General features: G+C 39.7%; 1 protein-coding gene across 1 annotated transcript in view; it reads right to left on the bottom strand.

Moving 5' to 3' along the window:
* The window catches only part of CEP192 (centrosomal protein 192kDa), a 250033-nt gene extending 243511 nt beyond the window's left edge, over positions 1-6522 (bottom strand). Inside the window, 2 exon segments of the mRNA XM_006902756.1 lie at positions 5506-5631; positions 6359-6522. Coding sequence (XP_006902818.1) covers positions 5506-5631; positions 6359-6522 — 290 coding nt within the window.
* Positions 6523-10532: the final 4010 nt, after the last annotated feature.

The following is a 10532-nucleotide window of genomic DNA, read 5'->3' as shown; positions in this document are numbered from 1 at the left end:
GTTGTAAATCAGAATAATTTTTAAAAAAGGAATTTAAAATAAATAATACCACAGGGGGGAAAAATATAAAGTGTCAGGGAGTTAAAGTAAGGCAAGAAAGCGAGGAAAGGAGGAAGTAGGCCAGTAGAAAATCTACGAGGATTATCTACCACTTATTTTCAGAGGACTCAGCCCCTTGCTGTACTTTGGGAATAGGAATGGTTACATTATGAACAAATAACATGGGACAGGTGCTAAATTAAGAAAAGCATTGTCTGATAAAGGTGGTGAAGACTTGCTGAGTTCACAGGCCACACACCAGCAAGATGAGCACGAGTAAGCCAAGGTGCTGGGCTGAGTGCTGTTAAACTGCACCAAGTTCTGAGACCAGAGGTCTCAAAAGGTGCTACGGAGCAGAATACAACTTACATCCTCTGAACAACAGATCTGAACCAACTCTGTCCTATCCTGTGCCATCCTCACAATCTCCAACACACTCAAGTCTACTGCTATAGTCACTGTGTCAATCCGCTGGTTGAAGGTCTTCCTGTCTTTCACTATCCTTCCATCTTCCCAAGTGTGACATCCCTCTGCAAGGAATAACCTCTCCAAGCAACATGTCTTCTTCTTTGGTCACCCTTATTCATTACCCAGCTCTCAACCATATAGCAAGTGACTGAATCAAGTGTATCGTATTTAGTCCACAAATTGATAACATTGCTTCTCAATAATTTGGAAAGGTCCCTCACTAGAGGTTTTTCAAGTGCAGTATGTCTCCTGACTACTGGTACCAAATGTATTGCTTGTGGACTTAAGTAAGATGAAGTTGTTAACAGTCTCAACCCTTTCTCCGTCTATCGTGATGTTTATTGGTCGAGTGGAGAGGATTTTTGTTTTCTTGATGTTGAGACAAAATCCATACTGAAGGTCACAGTATTCAACCTTCTGCATCAAGTGCTTCAAATTCTCCTCACAGACTTTCCTAGTGCAATACATCTTCTGATTTCTTGACTGCTCGTACCAAGGGTGTTAATTGTGCATCCAAGTAAGATGAAGTTGTTGACAGTTTCAATCTTTTCTCCAACCATCATGATGTTGCCTATTGATCCAGTGTTAAGAATCTTTGTTTTCTTGACATTGAGATGCAATCCATAGAGAAGGCTGCATTATTTGATCTTCTGCAACAAGAGCTTCAAGTCCTCCTCACTTTCAGCAAGCAAGGTTGTGTCGTCTGCATAACTCCTCCAAGCCTGATGCCACATTCTTCTTCGCAGTCTAGCTTCTAAAATAATTTCCTCAGTATTCAGACTGCATAGGTATAGAGAAGGATACAGCCCTGACATAACAATTTTCCTAATTTTTTAAATATGTATTGTTCCCTTGCTCTGGTCTCACAACAGCCTCTTGGACTAAGTTTCACAAGAGCACAATTAAGTATTCTGGTGGCTTAGTGACAAGGAATTACATTACCAATCCAAAGGTTTGAAGTTCAAATCCACTAGCTGATCCACAGAAGGATAGGCAATCTCTTCCTATGTGACATATATCCTCTGAAAACTGGCTGGAGGGTCAGCTATTGGTCTCTTTTGACCTGATAGTACTCAACAACAAGCACTCTCTGGTCACCTGGGGCAAAGAAGAGCAACTGAGAGGGCAAGTCAAAGTTATGTATCAATTTTGTAACTTTAATCATATGAAAAGGCTGAAGTCAAGTCATGATGACAGAAAATAATATTTTCCAAGGGCTAGAAGTAGAGAAGAACAAACTGAATAACTGCTAATGGACAGGTGTGACATGCATGTGGTGTTGAAAATGTTGTAGAATCTGATGGTAGTGATAGTTGCACAACTGTAAATATGTAACAAAGAAACATATTATTTAAATCAGTAAACTATATGGTCTACCTCAAACTGTTTTTTCTTTTTTTTAAATCTACCCATTTCGTTTAGAAGCAGAAGTGGCATGCACTTCCTAAACAACCTGCCTCCAGAAACTCTATGAACTTTGATAAACATCGATAGTTGTACAGGGCCTTCAGGCCTTTTGTTCATAGGGTCACTATGAACGGTGCTCGACTGGAAAGCAATCAACAACAACAACACATTTAGTAGATGCCACCTCACCTCCACTAACCTCTCATCAAGTTGATTCAAATTCACAGCAGTCTTACAGTACAGACTGGCCCATGGGTTTTGTAAGGCTATACATCTTTACCGGAAAGACTCCCCTCATCTTCTCCCAAGCAGTAGTTTCAAAACCACATTTCTTCCAGTTAGTGCCTCCAATGTTTAACCATCTATTACACAAGGGATTCGTTCACCCCTATTTTATTATTGTTTGGTGCTATAGAGTTGACTACAAATCACAACAACTCTACAAACAGACGTGAATTTTATCCTATCCTGAACTATCCTCCTGATCTCTGTCATGCTCAAGGTCTTCCTATCTTTCTCTGGCCATCCACTGTGGGAAACCAAATATCAAACTAAATATTAATCTAAATGTTAAACCAAATGCTTTAACCATGATTTGAGGGAGGCACAAAATACAAGCTTGAAATTCCTCCTGAGACAGATCACAGGGGTCAAGCGCCAAGGCAGATCTAAGGTGTCTTAATCATTCTTGAATTGTATTTACAAACTCCTCCTTCCTCATACAAGCATAAGGTTGTCCATAGAAAGAGCCTAGCTTCATTTGGATAGAATTCTCTTAGTGATTTGCTTCCTGGTGATTTTCAATAAAGTTATAGGGAAGCTTAAGTTCGAGGTTCCAGTCTTCGAGCTGTTTACCAATCTATTCTTTTTCTCCATCCTTGGTGTCTCTATTCCTCCATCTTTCTCAGCATGATGTCTCTCTCCAAATACTGGTTCCTTCAGAGAGTATGTTCAAAATGAGACTCATCTAAGGAGTACCCTTGCACTTTCTTCAAGACAGACTTAGTTGTTCTTTTGACAGTCCATGGGATATTCAATACTCTCAGCTAATTGAAGGACATCAATACTTTTTGTGCCATCCTTTAACATTATCCAACTTTCAGTATCTAAGAAGCAACTGAAAATATCATGGCTTGTTTCAGATGGACTTTAGTCTTTAAAATGACATCCTTGCTCTTTAAAACTTTGGAGAGGTCCTGGAGGGCAGATTTCCCCAATTTAACATGCCTTTTAATTTCTTGACTGCTGTTCCATGGGTATTGACAGTGCAATTAAAATTGACAGATGCAAGTAAAACGAAATCACTGACAATTTCAATCTTTTTTCCCTCTATCATGTTGTCATTCCTACTAGGACAGCTATTGTAATAATCAAACCAATTGAGAAAATAACAAGTATTAATATGGATAGGAAGAAAACTAAATCCTTTCTATATTGTTAGTAGGAATGGAAAATGTTATAGTCACTACAGGAAACAGTTGAGCACTTCTCCAAAAAGCAAAACAGACATATCGTCAAACTAAAAAACGCACTGCAGTTGAGTTAGGACCAACTCAAAGTGCACCATCCAGTGGGTTTTCAGAGGCTGTAAATAACATGGAGGAAGACTGTGCAACTTTTTCTCATGGAGCTGAAATAAATTCTAAGTGCCAGAGAGGTGCCACCTTTGGGTTAGCAGCACAACTCCTTGTGGTTATGACCACAGCTCCTTGGAAAGAACAGGCTATCAATGTGTAACCAATTACACACAACTCACAGTGACCCTATAAACAACAGATGAGAACCCAGTCCTAACCTGCACCAGTCTCACAATCTATCATGTTCAAATCTACTGCTACAATCACTATGTCAATTCTTTTAAGGGGCTTCCTCTCCTTCCCTAAACCTCAACTTACCCCAGCACGAAGTCTTTTTTCCAAGAAATGGCCCTTACGACACTCCCAAAGTATGTGAGATAAAGTTTCACCATCCTTGCCTCTTAGGAACATTTTGACTGCACTTCCTCCAAGACAGGCTGTTGTTTTGGCAGTGCATCGGATATTCAGTATTATTCGCCAACACCACAATTCAAAACCATCAATAATTCTTCTGTCCTACTTATTCACTGTTCTACTTTCACATGCACAGGAACTAGTTGAAAGACTTGAATCACTGACACTGTTGCTCTTGAACACTTTGAAGAAATCTTTGTCAATAGATTTACCCATGCAACACATAACTTGCTTTCTTGATGGCATGTATTAGGATTTTATTCTCTGTACAGCTGTGAATAAAATCTATTTTATTCATCTTTTGATGAGCAGTTGGGTTGTCTCTACCTCGTGACTATGGGAATAATGTTGTCATGAACATTAGTGTGCATGTAGCCCTTGAATCCCTGTAGCACTGCTTTCAAGAAAACAATATGGTAATATGTAAAAGTAAATAGTCTCAAGTCAATTCTATAAATGTATCTTAACAAAATAAGGTCCTGGGTGTGTGAGTATACATTAAAAAGTTCATTATTAAAAAAAAAGTTCATTATATTTATAATGGCAAATAATCCAAGAGCCCAAGAACATGGACTTAATTGAAATTATGATACAGATCATGAAGTTGATTTGTGTGAAAAATGAACACAAAGTATTAACTTCTAATATTTATTAGTATATTGTTTATTCAGATTTTTATAAAAATATTTAAATATGTATTATATATTACACATATATACATAGAAAGTCAGACTACAAATGAAAATGTAATAAATGGCTATTCTCTAAGGAAATTACAGACCTTTGTCTTCCTTATAATTTTCTGTATTTTTTACATTTTTCAGTGAGCATACATTCCTTTTAAATACAGAAAAATATTCTGAAAGACTGTGATTAACTATAAGGAGTTAGAATACATTAATGAGAGAGGAACTACTCATAAAATGAAGGTGAGAATGGCTATACAGCACTAAGCAGGTTAACAATGTTACTAAATTATACAGGCACAAACAGCTGAGTAGATGTATATTTAGTTGTGCATGTTGTCAACAATACCAAAATAAATAAGTAAAATTTGAGGAAAAATATTTGCAATTAAAATACTTTCAAGTTCTGTGTCAGTCTCTAAATAATAAAGAGTTGAATATGGATAGTTAGCAGGGATTAGAAGAGAGAGGGAAGTAAAACTTAATAAAGACATTAAGTTGATCCTTTTCTGGTTCATGAGCATGATTTTGGGTGTTCATGCTTTCATACGACATGTACCACCTTTAAACCTTGTTATGATGTTAGTACATTACCTGTCTTATGTGAAGGGGGAAAAAAAAAGATTAAGTATTAAGTTGAGTGAAGGGAAAGATAATAAGGGATTAGTTCAACATTATAATTGATTAATTATACTAATCAGTTACAATGTTTATATTTTGCTATAAAACACCTATGGACAAAAACCACCTATGATTATCTGCAAGAAAAACCAATTTGTGAACCATCATTCAAATAAAAACTTAATTTTAAAAACCACTAAGAAAATGGTAAAAGATTCTCGGACACAAGGAAGCAACCACATTTCATCTTGCACAGACCCACACTTTAACATAAGATAAAGGTATGCACTTACTCGTCATCATGAAAGCTAAGCTGTAACCTCTGTTTTGGTTCACCATCACTCTGGCTACTGTGAGATGATTCCGACGGAACTGAATATCTTCCTTCTACCAAGTAAGATTCCTGGATATCTGAGTACCTACATAAGTACACACAAAAATTGTTTTAATTGTTAAAAATTAACTTATGTGTAAATGTTCATTAAAATTAATAAAATAACATTTTTAAAAAATTAACTTATGCACATTTAAAACTCACCATGACATAGAAAGTAAAAACTATCACTTGGGGTTAAAAAGGGGACCTATAGTGTTCAAAACCACTATTCTATGTTCAAAGTATGTAAAATTTGTGTATCAGCAATGAGGTGTTTACAAGTATTAAAGGATACAGCCACAGAAATATTAAAGGAAAAAGACTTTTTTTAAATACTAAAAGACTTTTTAGAGAACTAATCCAACCTTTTCATCCCCAAAATAATGCTCCTTACCAAATGTTTACATGGAAAAGAAGTTAAGAAAGTGAACAGGTATTTTTAAATGGGCAAAATTTACAGATTATCTAAGACTCAACATCTTATTTATAGACAGAAAATAGGGTGCTTCTCTACCCTTCGTTAATTTCCATTTTGAATCTAACAAAAAGTAGTTTATATTGTTGTTTAAGCCCTAACCCACCTATCAATGCATCCAGTAAGACAACAGAATCCAGAAAGAGTTTGTTATTTTCTATACTAATTTTAGATACCTGGTCATCTCACTCATATTTAAAGCTCAAATGGGAGAATTTTATGTATGTATCAGTACATCATAGATTTTATAAACCTAAAAGATAAATAATATATCACTTGTTCAAACAAATCTTACCTGTTATTAGTAGTGGTTCTATCTCTAGCAAGTGTGGAAACAGCAACAGGGGGGCCAAGATTTGAAGAAATCGTGACATTTTCCAAAATGCCACTATTACCAAGGAAGGAACTAGTCATAAAGCTAGGAAATGACTCTTCAGCAATACCTCGGAAGTCTTCCATTCTGCTGCAATGACAGAATACACTTCTAGAAATCAAACTCTGTATAAAACATTTTCACATGACTAACACTCATAAACATTAGGCAACTTAAATCTTAGGAGAAAATAATTTGGTGTACATCTCGGAAAACAGGCACTACCAAACCGAACTTGAGACCGTGGGGTCAATTCTAATTCAGTCACCCTATAGGAGGACTGTCTGCTGAGGCTTGTGGAGCTGGACTGCCTCAGCCTTTCAGTTGGCAGCCTTGAGAGCATCAATCTCTGCACCACCAGGACCCCTTAAAGATACTACCAGCAAGATCCCCTGGGCAGCAAGGTCCCCTCAGTAGCAAAGTCCCCTGAGCATGATACAATGGTTATCCACTCATATGTAGCACTCAAACCATTTCTGCCTTGTCCACAGATCAACTGTATTTAACTTTAGCATTTTCTTTGAATTGACTCACTTTTTAAAGTGTGTACTGCTCATCCTTAGCAACAATCTCCGAAATCATGGTTAGATTTTCCTATTTCATGAGTACATAAAACTATTAACTTCTTTTAGCATCTCCTAAAATAATCTAAATGGGAGAAAGAGAAAGACAACATACAATAAGAGGTGGATCAGGCAGTATAATTATATTAATTGTAATCAATGCTATAAAACAAAATGTACACAAAAGACAAACCAGTATAATCTGTAAATTTTTAAATCTCAATATAATACAAAATTATACTTTTACATTTGTATTCTTGTGCTAAGCAAGGAATATTGGCAAATATTCTCACGTAAATTAGTTCTGAGATTTCCTTGCTATTTTACAGCTGACATCATAAATGATCTTCCTATAACAATACACTTATACCATCACTAAAACCAGTTTCAAGAGGCAGATGTAAGAGAGCAGATGTTTCTCCAGCAGCTGGCCTATTAAGTCCAGTGTTTCACACACGGAGCCATGCGTCCTCAAAGCAAGGGCAAGGGTTTTCAGAAGCCACCAAGGAAAGGGGAAGGAAACAAAGGGCAGATTCATGAGAATGCGACCTACAGCAGGCAGGAGCCAGCTGAAAACGGAAGCCACCAAGGAGGACGAGGAGGAGACAGCTGTTTCACTGCAAAAACAAAGGGCTGTGTTCTGAGGGCTGGACACCAAGGCTTCTCCACTCTGCACTGTGGGCTGGTGACTAGTTTATCCTGGATACGGACGTGCACACTGAAGAAATGGCAGCGCGCTGGACTCTGTATTTAACCTTCTTTCAGAAAGTTCCTCACTACTTTAAACACAGCCAGAGGAGGGCAAATAAGAGCGGAACGCGAACGCGGAGGGCCGAGCGCACTTCTCAGCAATGCGCTAATAATGTCACCTTCCCAGGCAGGACTTTACACGAAAAAAGCGGAGCCAAGACCAAGGGTAACCAGGGCGTTAACACTGGAGCTGCCGCCAAAAGCTGCGCATTTCAGCCCTCAAGACTGTGGGGCCCAGAGGCGCACAAGAGAGCGGGGGGGGGGGGGGGGGGGGGGGGGGGGGGGGGGGGGGGGGAAGGGGGACTGGACACAGATCACACAAGGAGAGAACCGGAGAGCCGAGCCTGCCCCTCCCGAACCCGCACAGACTTTTCGGCCTAACTTCCACTGGCTGGGACAGGATCGACCAGCCGGAAGAGCCTTGCCCCGACCCAGACGACGACCTCAGGTCCTCTCCACGGACGTCTCGCTCACCAGGCTCAAGCGGCAACGCGACAAGCACTGCAGTCAGACAAGGTAGGGCTGAGACGGTGGAACAGCGCGCATACAGCTACAGCTAAGTGGTGAGCAGAGCCAGTAACCGGTTACGCGTGGGACGCACGGCGTGAGAAGCGGGGGGAGGGGGGGACCGAAACTGCGCTAGGATTGGACGATGTCAACGACGGGACTCGGTGATTGGTAGAGAATAGCGCGCTCTAGTTTTGAAGAAAACACGGCTGGGCTCCTGGAAGGGGAACTTTACTATGCTAGCCGGTAGCCTGCGAAACTGGAGTATAGCGACTGTTATGTGCCATCGAGTCGCCTGCTACTCATAACGACAATATGAAGAATAGATCTAAACTCGGTCCTATCCTGACCAGCCTCACAGATTCCGACACACCTAACCGCATTAACTCTGTTACTGTGTCAATCTGTCTCATCTTGGATCTTCCAATCTTGTGCTATCGCTCTACCCTTCCACGTATGATGTCCTTCTCTCCTGGCAACATGCCCAAAGTATATGAGACACACGTCAAAATCCTTACCTCCAAGGAGAAACTTGGTTTCACCTTCTCCAAGATAGATCTGTTTGTTCTCTAGGAGGTCCATGACAGATTCAATACTTTTCTCTAGCACTCAAAGTCATCAATCCTTCTAGCGTCTTTAGTCATTGTCCAGATCTCTGATACATAGCAAGTAACTGTGAAGACCATGGCGTGGATCAGGCGCACCTTAGTCTCTAGACTGACATCATTGCTCTTTTAGCACACTGGAAAGGCACCTGACAGCTTATTTTCCCAATCATCTTTTAATTTCTTGACTGCCAGTGCCAGAAGTATTGATTGTGGATTGGAGGAGGATGAAATTGCTAACAATCTTAATCTCTTTTCCATCTATCATGTGCTGCCAATGGGCCCACGGGTGAGAATCTTTGCTTTCTTGATGTTGAGCTTTAGTCCGTATTGAAAGCTGCAGTCCTTGACCTGAAACAAATGCTTCAGGTCCTCTTCAGTTTGAGCAAGCAAGGTTGTGTCATCTGCATACTGCAGGTTGTTGCTGAGTCTTTCTCCAGTCCTGATGCCATATTCCTCCTCATAAAGCCCAACCTCCTGGATGATCTGTTCCCCATATAAATTGCAAAGGTATGGGCACAGGAGATGCATCCCTGATGCACAAGTTTCCTAATCCTGAACCGTGCAGTGTTTCCCTGCTCTGTTCTGACAACTGCCTTTTAGTCCAAGTATAGGTTTCACATGAGCACAATCAGATGTTCTGGGATTTCCATTCTTCTCAATTTTTTGTGGTCCACAACACAATTTGTTGTGATCCACACAGTCAAATGCCTTTGCATAGTCAATGAAAGACAGGTAGACAATCCTCCTCTGGTAATGTCTGCTCCTGGCCAAGATCCAACTGACATTAGCTTTGATGTCCTTAATGCCACAGCCTCTTCTAAACCCAACTTGTACTTCTGGTAATTCTCTGTACTGTTCCCGTTTGGTGGAAGTTTTTTTAAATTATCCTCAGTAGGATTTTGCTTGCATGTGAAATTAGTGATAGTGATTAGTTTCATCATTTCCATGCTCTGTTGGATCATCCTTTTTTGAATGGTAATAAGGAAAGAGAGAGCTCCTTGCATTCTTAGGTGCCTTCAAGTTAGGTACAAATCATAATAACCCTACGAACAGCCTACCTGAAACCTTCTCTCTTCTGTGCCATCCTCATCATCACCTACACGCTTGACCCCATGGTTGAAGCAACAGGGTCAATCCATCTTGTTGGGGTGGGGAGTGTCCTTCCTCTCCTTCACTGTCCTTTCATCTTTCCAAGCATGATGTATGAAAGATGAAGCTTCACCTACATTGCCTCCAAGTCTGTACTTTCTCCAAGACACATCAATTATTTTAGCAGTCCGTGGAAAATTCAGTATTCTTCTACAAATCACAACTTAAATATTGCCAGCTTCAGAATAATACTATTGGGGCAGAGCAAAGAGAGGAAGGAAATTATGCAACAATGACTGAATTTTTTTTGTGTGTGTGAACTAGGGGGCATAGGTATTCACTGGATTTCCTTGTAAGCGTATGGATATAATCCTGTCACTCACGATGTTGTACTTCAAAATGGATCTAGAAATTACTTTTTTACTATGAAGGCAACTCCATTTTTCCTTGCCTTTTCACTCCAGAGTAATATATCATGTGGTCATCTAACTCAAAATGCCCATGCCAGTCCATCTCATCTCTCCAATGCCTAATATGTCAATATTTATGCGTTCCATTTCTTTCTTAACAATTTCTAAT

The sequence above is a fragment of the Elephantulus edwardii genome, unplaced genomic scaffold, assembly GCF_000299155.1.
Source record: "Elephantulus edwardii isolate Elephantulus edwardi_28Jun2011 unplaced genomic scaffold, EleEdw1.0 scaffold00446, whole genome shotgun sequence".
In the NCBI taxonomy this organism is placed as follows: Eukaryota; Metazoa; Chordata; class Mammalia; order Macroscelidea; family Macroscelididae; genus Elephantulus; species Elephantulus edwardii.
The sequence above is the reverse complement of the archived record's forward strand: the minus strand, read 5'-3'. Positions and strand labels throughout refer to the sequence as shown.